The 13200-nt window shown below is 47.9% G+C and overlaps 2 protein-coding genes across 2 annotated transcripts; one reads left to right on the forward strand and one right to left on the reverse strand.

Moving 5' to 3' along the window:
* Positions 1-7098: 7098 nt before the first annotated feature.
* Positions 7099-8811, forward strand: LOC100825946 (trihelix transcription factor ASIL2). Its single transcript, XM_003574299.4, has one exon. The coding sequence runs from the start codon at positions 7512-7514 to the stop codon at positions 8484-8486; it is 975 nt and encodes a 324-aa protein (XP_003574347.1). The 5' UTR covers positions 7099-7511; the 3' UTR covers positions 8487-8811.
* Positions 8812-12082: 3271 nt separating this feature from the next.
* LOC100837892 (citrate-binding protein) lies at positions 12083-13173 on the reverse strand. The gene is made up of 2 exons (XM_003572049.2): positions 12760-13173; positions 12083-12619 (listed from the first exon to the last, which is right to left on the reverse strand). The coding sequence occupies exons 1-2, from the start codon at positions 13066-13068 to the stop codon at positions 12227-12229; spliced, it is 702 nt and encodes a 233-aa protein (XP_003572097.2). The 5' UTR covers positions 13069-13173; the 3' UTR covers positions 12083-12226.
* Between the last annotated feature and the right edge of the window lie 27 nt (positions 13174-13200).

The raw sequence follows: 13200 nt of genomic DNA on the forward strand, positions 1-13200 counted from the left end.
CTGTGCCGCGGGCTCGGGACCAAGGAGTGGGTGGAGCAAGAGGCAGTCCTGCAGCATCCGGCCGTGGGGTTGTACCTGAGGCACAGCGGGGCTGCGGGTGAACCTCCGCCGCATACGGCGTGCCGATACTGGCATGGCCGACGCTGGGCTACCAGCGCGTGAACGCGACGGTGGTTCTCTTTTGCTATGAGTGAGCATCCCCTGGCTAAAGCATCTAAGCCAACTACTGATTGTTTTTGTTTTTCTGTTTTTTTTTTATCAAAGCCAACTACTGATTGTTGGAGCAACAGTGTTGAATACTAGCTAGGTTAATTTTTTGATTCCAAACACCAGCCCACCCGCCCAGCCAAGCTGCGCCAGCCCACCAACACACAGCAGCATATCACGTATGGACCAGCAGAAATGATGCGTGTTCTCAAGAAAAAAAACGTACGGACCAACTGTATGCACGTGCATGATCCAGTCAATTCTCCATCTCTCCTGCATGTTCTTTTTTCCCAACAAGAAAACCTCCATGGAAGACCACGATGTTCACAAATCCATGAATGGAATTCGACAAAGAAATTGATAAACAGGTATGCTCATAATTAATCAACGCCTATTTGCCCAGTTTACCCGCCGATACTTATTGGTTTATCCGCACCTACTAGCCGATTTTACCGTGTCCACTTGCCAATTCAACCGTGCCTACTTGTGAGTTCACAACCTATAAGCTTATCCAGTCTACTTGATGGTTCACATGTACGTGCCTACTTGTTGACCTATGGACACATATTTGCAATTTTATCGATGTCTACTTATCGATCCTACTTAGGTTAGCCATATTTATTTGCCATGTTAGATATAGATACTTGCCAGGTTAGCCATGCCTACTTGTCAGGTTACCACGTTCATATTTGCTAGGTTTATACTAGCTTCATGCTTGCCAGGTTATCCGTGCCTAATTGCCAGGTTAGCAGTCCATACTTGCCAGGTTACCGAGCCTAATTGCCAGGTTATTCGTGGCTAATTGGCAGGTTAGCTGTCCATACTTGCCAGATTACCCGTGCCTAATTGCCAGGTTATTCGTGCCTAATTGTCAATTTAGTCGTCCATACTTGCCAGCTTACCCGTGCCTAATTGCCAGATTATTTGTGACTACTTCTCAGGTTAGCCGTTCATACTTCATACTTGCCAGGTTACGCGTTTATACTTGCCAGCTACCCAGGTTAATCATGCCTACTGGCCAGGTTAACCGTGCCTACTTGTCAGATTGGGATGCATACTTACCAAGTTAACCATGCCTAATTGCCGGGTTTGCCATGCGTACTTGCCATGTTACACATGCGTACTTGCCAGGTTACCCGTCCATACTTGCCAAGTTACCGGTGCCTAATTGCCAATTTACCCGTTCATACTTCATAATTGCCAGGTTATATGTGCCTAATTGCCAGATTATCCATACATACTTGCCAGGTTACCAGTGCCTAATTGCCAAGTTAATCATGCATACTTTTCAGGTTAACCGTGCTACCTGCCAGATTAGACGTGCATATTATCAGGTTAAACCGTGCCTATTTGCCAGGTTAGCCAAGCATACTTGACAGGTTACATGTGGCTACTTGCCAGGTTAGCCATGCATTCAAGATATTGCTAATTATTCGTAGGTACTTGATTCGCTTATAAGTCGTTAATTGCCTACGTTATTTCATTCCTTTCACAATAGCAATGGATTTTTGACAAGGTGGTAAATTAACGAGACACAATACAACATATACAACATGCAACAAAACAGTGTGAAGAGGGCAGGACCAACATGAATACAAATCGATATGCTTGGAAACAAAGCTGATTAGCTGCTTTCACCTGCAAGCTCCTACTGATGTACTCCTACGTCCATACAAGAAAAATGGATGACCAATCTAATCTCCTGCCGTCGGTGTTGTTGCCCGGAGGTGACCTTGTCGACGGCCGTGGCTTTCTCGGGCAGCTTGCCAGCGCCAACCACATCGACCGGACGCCCGGGTCCGGCTTCCCATCATCCCGTGACCCTCGGCGTGGCTGCAAGTGGCGGGAGCAAGAGCCGGAGGCTGCTGCCGAGGCCAACCCCTCCTCTCCCTGCTTTTTCCTCGATGTTGCTGCCCCGAGGCTGCTGCCGAGGCCACAAGGACACAGCAGCAGATCGAGCCGCCCCGCGCAGCCTCCCGCCGCCATCGTCGGCAAGCGCCTCCAGGCGCCTCCCCGTGCCGCCCATCGCTGCCGCCCCACGACTCCCGCCGCCACCCCAAGCCGTCGACGCCACGCACCTGATCCGCCGCACCACCACGCCGTCGCCTGCGCCCGTGACAGCGCTCCGCGCATCTGGCTCCACGCCAGAGAGGGACAGGGTACGAGAGAAAATCGGGGTATGGGGATCCCGGGAGGGGATGGAATCGGTAGAAATCAATTCGGGGGAGGGAGGGACGGAGGGTCGACGGTCGGGTGTTGGAGATCGGGACGGATCGGGAGAAAATCAGGTGAGGGGGAGGGAGATCAGGGGGTCGGGCCGTCGGGGGATGGGGAAGGGGCTTCAATTCTTCATGTCCCGGGCGCCGCCCCGTAAGACTAAGTGGGGCACGTGCCCCACTTAGATTACACGATAATTCTTCACAGGAAAGAGCTTCTTCGTGATAGAACGCACGCACGCAGCAGTCGAGGGGACTCAGGGGCGATCGGGGAGGAGAGATGCAGCAGCTGGTCATCGCCCGGCGTTCTTCTAGCCTCCGCGCCTGCCTGCCCCGACGCTCCCTCGTCCCCTGCCGCCGGCGCTAGGTACGGGCCTCACCGTCGCCTACTCACCTTGACGCCATCTGACCGTCCCTAGGTACGAACTCCATTCTGAGTCGATTATTTGTATGATTGTTTGTATTTCAACCGATTTGGTGAGCTTATGATTGCTTGTATTTCATGATAAAGTGTATGTTCCTGATTCATGCAATGGAGCTTTCTCGGGTCGAGGATGTCTAGGTACTCTAATATATTTTGTCATGAGCTATTTCCCTGGCGACAATTATTTGTTTTTGAGAGACAAGGATGTGTCACAACTAACATTCTTCTGCATGTGAACTTCGTTTTTCGTGTAGCAGATGAACAAATAAGGCTGCGATGGTTATAAACGCATGATTCTCACCAGATTCTATAGTTTCCTATCGATTCAGTTGAACCTAACATAATTTTAACCCCAAATAGTAAACAAACAGAACTTTTGCTGAAATACACACCAACAAAGTATGCTAATATTCTGAACGGACATCGCTTAAGTTTTGTACGACAGATAAACATTACAGGGTTAGCTAAAAGGTCGGCCATCACTTAAATTTTGCAGGGCAAATAAACTTTCCAGGTTAGCAAATAACAGTACTATAGTTGTCATAGTAGTGGTTGTCTTGATCAGGAACTAAAAACACGGTTTTCCCCCTTCAAATGGTTTCAAAGGAAAACAGAGTTACAGTAAAGTACACAAGTAGGTTTCAGCTATTGATCTGAATTTGCTCTCAACTGCTGGGCTATTTTTATTTTTTTTGCGGGGGAAAGGACGTTCCGTTGAATCACAGAATAGTTTGGTTACACTCCGTATTTAACACGGCCAACAATTCGACGGGACCCGAGCCCAGCCAAACAGTTGTCCTCGCGTCACTCCTAGCAACATTGGCGAGAGTATGACTAGCAATCTTCTAAGGCCTAGTTATCTTTTCGAACTTGAACGCCCTTCCTTCTTGCACCAACTTCCTGATCTCTTCCACTAAGAACATGAGAGGGGAACGATCCTCCTTATTAGAGCTTGCCAACGCCAGCACCATCGCACAGACTAGCTGGATCAGGATTGGTTTTACTTTCCATTGCTAGGCAAGAGCAATGCCATACAAGCTGCCAGCTCCGCCTCAAGTGGGTCGCTGCATGTCCAAAGTTTTCTACAAGCTGAGAACACGATCCGGCCATCTTCATCTCGTAGGATCATGCCAGCCCCGGCCGACTGTGTCTCCTGGACAAACGAGCCATCACAGCACAGGGATGTCCAGCCGGCAGGTGGTCTATTAACTCTTAAGAAACTCAGCCGACTGATGGAATGAACTGATATCTGCTAATTCAACGTTCACCGAATGTTGGATTATGTGCTATTTGTAGGGTGCTCACAAAGACTTGCTCTAGGCTACTGTTTGTAAATTGTTTATTACCTAAATGGTAACCCAAATTTTCCTCCCCTGATCTTTCTCTGTTATAAAGAGATCTGAGATGGTGAGCTTACAATTGAAAGTAAAGAACAACGGGACATGACATCTATGGTTGCCAGTTCCATGCAGCCATAAAACTTTTGTTATGATTATACATAGTTGAAAATGCTTGAGTCACTTCTTCTAATATTCCCTAAAATATAAATCATTGTCAGCGATGCTTGTACCAAAAGAATGTCCTGAGTTGTTTGCAGGAGAAAGGAACGTTGCTTCTGTTGTGCAACCTCTGCCGGATGGCCGGTTCCGGAGTTGAGCACCAAGATCGTGGTCGAAGGAGTATGTCACGCACAATCACAGAGAGTAAGTAAAGGGACACACAGAAGTAGAGAGGAACATGACTAACTGAAACATGAGCTCTTTATTAATCTTTAGTGTGCCTCATCTTCTTTATATAGATCCAATAGGTAGGGGATAAGAACCGGCAACTATCGTTAAGGGGAAAAAGGGTAAATGCCCCTGGGATTGGGGGGGGGGGGAGGGGCACGACCCCACCCTTTTTACCGGTTCGCCGAGGAGGCAAGCCCCATATAAGACAGAGGTTTACATGCCACATTCTGTTATATCGGTTGACTCATATTTGATATAACTATAAAAGAGTTGCTAAATAGTGTGGTTAAGAAAAAAGAGTTTCTAAATAGTAGTACACCGTCGTTAGTCTATTTTATTGTGATTATTGTTTTCTAACTTCACCTCTTCACCTTTGATTATAATATAATTTTTTAACTTTCACCACTCCACTTTGCACATATTTTTGGAGATTTTTACTATGAGCAGGGAGGGCGGCGGCGGTGACACAAGTGAGAAAGATGAGGTGGGCGACTTAGGCAAGCCGCTCAACTTGTCTCGCCACACACAGCGCTTGCCATTGCCATAGGGATCGTTGTCTTCTGCGTGGGGGCGGTCATCTTCGGGTTCTTCTACGTACTCACGCGGAGTTGGAGGTGGGAGAGGACTGGCGCGGTCACCGCGGCGATTATGAAGAGCAGGACCGCGCTGATGCCCCGTGAAGTCCGAGTTAGAACCACGACATATTAACTTAGTTCATTTTATATCTCCACTACTTGGCGGGAAAATAAAATCCAAACCGTCCATAGGTGCTGATCGAACGGCCCAGATTCTTTTGTTCTTATGACTCCTAATTACGACGAAATTCCACCGCGAGTTCCCATCGACCCCCTCTCCCTTTCTCTGCCCAGGGCCATGTTTGCAGAAAGCCTCCACCCACCAGCCGCCGCTCATCGTCGACAAGGACGGAGACAGGGGGGGCTCCCGCCCCCCCCCCCCCAACCCACCCACCCACACAAAATTTCAGATGAAAAAGAAGCATTATTTATGAAGAAAAATAAAAAATATTGTATCTTTACTTAGTTTGCCCCCTCCAATATATTAGTATCTTTACTTAGTTTGCCGGAGGGGTGTGGCTCAACGAAGGGAAAAAAAGAAAAGGAGTAAGAGATATATTTGTCCGGACTCGGAAACGGGCTGGTGCGGTCTATAAATTCGTCAAAAAATACATATTTTAATTTTATTATGTCATGTTATTGTCAAAATATTTCTATAGGTTTGTTTTGTTGTAGCTCTGCTATTTTTTTTTTGTGTTAATTTAACAATTGTGCACATCTGTGCGTGAGTTCAGTTGCTAGCTTCTTCCGGACGATAGATGACGGTTTTTGTGCAAGTGGCGAATCGTGCATGATTCGCCAAATTTATGTTGCTCCGTGAGTTTGTCTTCGTTCAAAACAACATGTAACGGTTGGCAGACATGTCTAAAGAATTCGGTGCTTCTAGAGTTTGATTCACTACTATTGTAGCTAGTTCAATATTTGAGTTATTGATAGCGCAGTATTAATCCTTATGTAAACCGAAAAGTATATATTAATTGGTGATGCATGATATTGCTCGGATACGACCAGATAAACGTATTTTGTCTGTATCACTTGATTTTTATTTATTAAAAAGGTAAATTAATTCCAATGCGCGTGGGATACTCTTTCACTCTTTCAATACTTTTCGATATGAGAAAATCGCGTGTCACATGTTCGACAGGAAAATCCCTCCTCCAACGTTGTGACTGCACAGTGCATGCCCCTCTTGTTGCCTCCCCCTTCCCACCCTCTCCCCAAAGCGCACTCTGCACATCTCTGGAGATTTGAGTACCGCCGATCATGAAACAAAGATTTTGAAAATATATGAACAGAAAAGGACAAAACAGAGAAATATAGTACAAACACGCGTGCAATTGAGATGATTGGTAATCATAGAAATTCTCAAGACTTTGTTTGAATCTCTCTAATAGGAAAAACACAAAGATCCTAATAAGAAGATCAAACCAAAATCATAAGTAGAAGTATAACTTTGTTATGCTGCTAAAAATTCTCTCGTACAAACAAACTGGATTGATAGCTCCTACGATTTCCTTATAAAAGTGGGATGAATGGAAAAAATATCTTTGCTATTCCTTTCCTTCACTCGTTTGAATCAAAATGAGACGGATAGCATATGAAATACCAGCGACAAGTATTTAGGAACGGAGAAAATAGTATAAAAAATGTTTCTAGATCTTTTTCCTCTCGTTAATTTTGACGTGAATCAAATTGTGTTCCGGGCTCCGGCGCTCTCACTGTCATCGCCGCGCGGGGCGGGCCAACCACCGCGCACGGCACGGCACGCGCACGCTCGTGGGTAGGCGTGGCAGCCCGCACCAACAACAAACCACCCACAAACCACGATGGGATCGGTACGGCGCTCCCCCGATTAATAAAAAAGATGGAAACCGGCGCAGCCTCCGCCGAGGGCAAAGGAAAGCGAAGGAAAAAAAAAGTGAAAGAAAAGAAAATTGAGCGGGGAGTCGGGGACGACTCTGAGAAAGTCCGGACAGAGGGGAGGTTACAACAACACGGCGCGCGGCCACGGCGCGGATGGGGAAGCGGTGGGCGGTGCCCAGTGCCCACCACGGGCCGCACGACGCGGCGCCGCACGGTGCGGTGCCCTTCCTTGCCCGTGCCCGTGCCATTAACCCCGCCACGCGACGAGACGGGACAAGGCAAAACCACCGCCACGCCCACACGCGGCTGCCGCGGCAGCCGGTCGTTCCTTTCACCGCGCGGCCCACCCCACGCCAACGCCAGCGGCCCACCTCCACCGCACCGCACCGCGCCTCCATATATGACCGCTTCCCCCACCACCACCACCTCCTCCTCCTCCGTTCCCCTTTCTTCACCCACAACCAAACCCTAGCCGCCGCCGCCGTAGACCACCCTCATGTCGTCGTCCTCGTCGCCCAAGCCTGACGCCGTCTCCTCCCCGGAGCTGCCCCCGCTGGCCGCGCCCAACATCGCGGCGGCGGCGGCCGCCGCCGCGGCGGCGGCCTCCTCGTCCGGCGGCATGGGGCTCTCCGGGTCCGCCGTCGGGGTCGGGTCCGGCCGCCGCCTGCCCCCTCCCTGCTGGACGCACGAGGAGACCCTGGCGCTCATCGAGGCCTACCGCGACAAGTGGGAGGCGCTGCGGAAGGGGAACCTGCGGGCCGCCGACTGGGACGAGGTCGCCGGCGCCGTGACCGCCCGCTGCGGCCACTTCCCCACGGCCACATACAAGTCCGGCGTGCAGTGCCGCCACAAGATCGAGAAGCTCCGCAAGCGGTACCGCGCCGAGCGGTCCCGTTCCGCGGGGAGGTCCAAGGGGCCCAAGTGGCCCTTCTTCCCGCTCCTCCACGACCTCGCTGGCGGGGGCGCGCCCGATCCCAGCCCCAACCCCATCATCAAGATCAAGCCCAGGGCCGGCGGCGGCACCCCCGCGTCTCCTTCTTCACCCATGTCCTCGCCCTCGTCCGAGGAGGCTGGCCGGAGCAGGAGCCTGCACGGCCTCATCTCCAACGGCGGAGGCGGGAGCGGCCTGCGGTTTACGATCCCCAAGGGGTCGCGCACGAAGCCGGTGGGTGCGCCACGTGAGGCCAGGGCAGACAGGGGCGATGAGGACCCTGAGGCGGAGGCCATGGCGGAGGTGGCGTCGGCACTGAGGGCCGTTGGGGAAGGATTTCTGAGGATGGAGGAACGCAGGCTGGAGATGTCGCTACAGATGGAGAAGGAGAGGATGGATTCAGAGATGAAGCGCACCCAGACGCTGCTCGACGCACAGCAGCTCTTCGTCGAGGCCTTCCTCGGCAAGCAGCAGCAGCCGCACCACAAGAAGTCCAAGCTGGCCGCCTTTGCTACGGCTGCTGCCATGGAGGAAGATTGATGTGTGCCTAGAGCTCCGGTGCTCATCTCAACTATGTGTTGAACTGTTGATGTTTAGTTGTCTACTGCTGGCTTGTATGTTTATTAATTAACTGCAACTCCTGTTAGTCAGTTGATGACTTGTGATGTTTTTACTCTTCTTGTGGTTTGGATCATTAATTTAAGGACAAAGAATGTAGGTGTGTAGGATATGGCTGTGGGAGGATTAGGAGTGTTAAGTTGTAATCAGTGAGTGTTCCTGTTGTGTTTGAGTTGATGTTTATGGTGGGAAAAGAAATGCAGCTTAGCTTGTTCAAAATACCATCATCTAGTCATGGTTTCTTCTACTGCTGTTGTTCTTATATGAGTTGTTTGATGGTGGATGGTGTACTCTGTGTCTGTGTCAATGAAGAATGATGCAACCATTGCTCATTGTCCATGAACTAGCCTTCGAATTGCCCCTTCAATCCTGATGGTCTCTTTGATTCACGGGTATGTTTCAAGTGAAATTTCTTCGACTTTTGTAAGATGCTGTTAGTGTCAGTACCAAATCTTCACCATGCACTGTGGTCACTGAAGAAGCTCAGGCAGGAGCATGATGTTCGTGAAGAACGGATGACAGTTGGAATTTCTAGAGAAAGGAGGCAACCCGTTGGATTTTAATTTTGGAAATGTAGATCGTAGAATCAGGCACTTCTCTCGCGGATCAAATAGCTGAACAAAATTGGATAAGTGAAGCCTTTTGCGTTTGCTACATCAACTCATGGAGATTCAGTCGAGAGTAGCGGCAGACCAACACAGCGGACAACTTTATGCTTTTTGGTGGAGATACCAACGGAGTTATAAAGGAGAAAATTTGTAAAGAGAGGATCCAGGAACCAATGCAGCTGAACTCAGGCAGTCCTCTGATGGCCATGACAATGCAGAAAAGAGCTGAAGATTCTGGTCTGTCACGCCTTGGAGTGAAGAGTCAGGCATATGTTGGACGCAACAGCTCAAAGCCATGTAAGGACAGTGCTAATGTTACTTCTGTTGCATCTACTGTGATTTCTGCTATAGCTTCTGAACGAAACCTAAGATGCAAAAGCTGCAATCAAGGAAAAACAAGATGATCTTGGTGTTGTTATACGGTCCAAGTTTAAACCGCGAAGGACCAAAGGGTGAGAATGAGCCTAATGCAGCTTCTGATGAACATATATGGAAATGGAGTTGAACGATATTCAAACCATTCATGAAGGTCGCTGCACAGTAAAGCATGAAGCTTCTGATGGTCTGCCCAAGTTTGACCAAGAAAGCATTTATAGAAAGCAGAAAACTGTCATTAGAAGTCTTGCAAAGGGTGTCATGAGGCTCTACTAAGTACTAACCACAACCGGGACAGCGGTTCAGAAATATGACTTCAGATATGCCGAGAGAGACAGCGCCTACCGGAACCAAAGGTCCAAAGCTGATAAGTAACAGGGCAATGAATCCATGGAAAGGGAACAATCTAACAATATAGGGCAAATTCAAGATTACGCAGTTCGATTTCTTGAATATAACAGTCAGGCGTCTGATTCTTCTGTATTTACTGAAGTCTGAAGCACCACCTACTCCTGAGAGGCTGGAGTGACTTTGGCATCTTGAAAGTGCCCGATCAACTTTCACAAGGAAGTCTCTTCATGTATCATAAATTTTTTGGCAATGTTCTCAAGTATGACTATGAGGCATCTGTGTGTGATTCAGATGCAGATTTGGCTCAGGAGGATGCCTATGATCAGAATGAAGGCGAGGCTTGTACTTATTTACGGCATAAAGCATATGATGGAAACTTGTTGCCAAAAATGGGCCACAAGAGAAGAAACACATAATGCAGCAGAGGGTTAACAGTGCAAGGCCAAGTGAAATAGGCACTGGTGTGTCTCACGAACCGTGCTTGGAAAGCAAGTCAGGAACTGTTTCCTGACAGGATTGAACTGTCTCCGGTGAAATTTCTGCAAATCAGAGAGGCGTTGAACTGTTTCCCGTGGAATTTCTGCAAATCAGAGAGGCTCTGAACTGCTTCCTGCGAGATCCCTGTCTTCTAAACCGAATACTTCACTACAAGTTTTTGCTTCGAATGGCTTAGAACTCTGATGAGCAAGCAGAGTACGAGTACATGACTTCACCAACAATCCTGTCTTAAAACACAGTGACAACTAAAGCAATGGTATAAATTCCACTAGGCCAACTGAACGCAGGATAATTCAGAACAGAGGGTCAATCCTGATTCCTGGGGAAGAAGGAAGTTGTCGTAGTTAGTTCGAACAACAACAAGACTAAGTAACTGGTAAGAGCCCCAGTCATTTGGGGTCTTGCCTATATCGGATGCACAACGGTGGATCTATAGAAAGTCATCTCCTGTATCATGGCGCACCGGAGATTTGTTGCCAAAGGACTGAAGCGTCACGGTAAACCTGGCAGAATCAGTGGCCTCCTGAACCATGGAAACTTCCCGCAGAGAAAAATACTCGTGTTTTTCAGCACCTGCATCTTGGGCCCTATTTTACTAGATTCAAGAAAAAAAAAATCTTAAGTCACCTCAACAAATTTCCAAGTGCAATATATCTTCACGAGGAAACTACCTCAAGTTCCTGACATCTTGGGACCTCTGTGTCAGTGTGATGTAGAAACAAATGTAGGAAACCAGTTTTGGAGAATCTGCTAGAGAAAGCACATTTTTTTGAAAAAAAATATCTCTCCTGTCTCTAAAACTAATTTCAAGGAGCCAAATTTTAGGAATCCGTTGAAAATGCTCTAAGCGTTGTAGTTTCAGATGTGTGTCTTTTAAGGAAAAAAACTCAACTACACAGAAATCGTCATATAAGTGTTTCAGATGTGTTTCTTTTTCTATTTAGAAAAAATCAACTGAATCAAATGGACATATTTTTGCCACACTTGCCGCGCACATATTCCTTTTTCATAACCAAATACCACTGGCAAATGTATTATAAAGATAAGTTGCACAAATTTTCTTTTGTGCATCCAAACTTCAGCAAAAGTGTATCTGGTAAATAGAAAATTCCCCAACATTTTCCTTTTCAAAATATGAAGATCATTCTCCCCAGCTGATCTTCAGTAATCAAAGCCGAATCTCTGTTGTGGGGTAGGGTTGACTCTTCGGGCCTGGGCGCGCTAGTCTCGGATTCTGATATTGTTCCATGATTTAGTGACTTCGGTTTTTTTTCTCTAGCCGAATTTGCTTCGACCATCTTTGCAACAAATAGCACGTTGTGTTGTTTAGTAAAAATAACAGTGTACTCCGAGAACCCTATATTTGTAAATTCGACATAACATGAGCCCATCGAACACATATTAAGCTAACATCTAGAAAATTTCCCATCCCCTTTCAATGTTAAAGCACAAATTGGAAATAATATACATGGAGTGCACACTATTAAGCCTAGAATTGAAGTCTTTGAAGTGTTTAGTTTTTACAAAAACAAAGATTTTAATATGCAATAAGTCATCCTCCGCATAAGGTAGTCGAAATGATGATGGTTTGTTGTTGATTCAAAGGCTTGCAGAAGTCAATGGGAGGCAACTTGTGTATAGATAGTTCTATAATAAAATAATAATCGTGGCATAACAATTTCTACATGGCTCTCGGTATAATTACATTACATAAATAAATTTACAATGTGGCCGTACAAATATGTATGTGGTGTCATAGCAAAAAAAGAAGAAGAATATGTATACGATATGCGCCCATGGATGTATATATGTACACAAACATTAAGGCAACTAAGGCTTCGTGTAGATGGTAACGTTAGTCCAGCGCGACTCCATGCACGGTGACCAATCATGGTGCTGCATGTAGACCCCGAACTTGAAGTAGTACGAGCGGCTGGGTATCACACCGGTGGCGTATCTTCGCTGCCCGTCAACGTAGACGGTGACGGTAGACCTGTCGGTGTCATGCACGACGTTGAGCCGGAACCACCGGTCGTAGATGTCCTTCTCCACAACCTGCCCGTCGTAGAACCGGAGCACGCCATCGTAGACGTGCAACATCAGGACCGTCGCGTGCGCCGCGCCTTCCTCGCAGTGTATTTGCATCACCGACGCACCCGACGTGCCGGAAGGGACGTAACCATAGCCCTCGAATTGCCACACCCCTTTTGAGTAGTCGTGGCCCTTCAAACATAATATCCATGTTATATATACATTCACTTTTTTTTGCTTTGGTAATTGATGGAAACTTGTTGTAAAATCTCGAATCGGATCATATAGAAATGCACAATTCAAACTAGGCGTAAAATAATTGGTATTATTACCTCGATCATGATTTCGGTGCGTGGGTTGGTGTGGGTGACAGTGTTGAAGGGCTTGTCGGTGTCGAGCACCCAGAACTGTCGGACGTCGTTACGGTAGCTATACCGCTGGCTCTCCGGCACATTGTAGGGGCTCTGCACCTTAAAGCTGCCGGCGGTGAGGTCCACCTTCACGAACCCCGCCGTCGGGTTCTCTCCTCCGCCGCCGCCGACAGTGGCATCCAGCTGCGGGGTCGTGGTCATGGCCGTTGCCACGGTGGCCGCCAGTAGGAGACAAATTAGCAACGGCGGGCTTGACAGAAGAGAAGCCATATCTTTGTCGTGTATGATAGCTGCCTGAACTAATCGGCTGAAGGTTTGGGAACGCCGAAGACAGATCGTCCGAACGATAGCTAGCTGATCGATCGAGTTTATGATGGGAGTGTAAAGTGAGGAACTGATTGG

The sequence above is a fragment of the Brachypodium distachyon genome, chromosome 3 (genome assembly GCF_000005505.3).
Source record: "Brachypodium distachyon strain Bd21 chromosome 3, Brachypodium_distachyon_v3.0, whole genome shotgun sequence".
Classification (NCBI taxonomy): Eukaryota; Viridiplantae; Streptophyta; class Magnoliopsida; order Poales; family Poaceae; genus Brachypodium; species Brachypodium distachyon.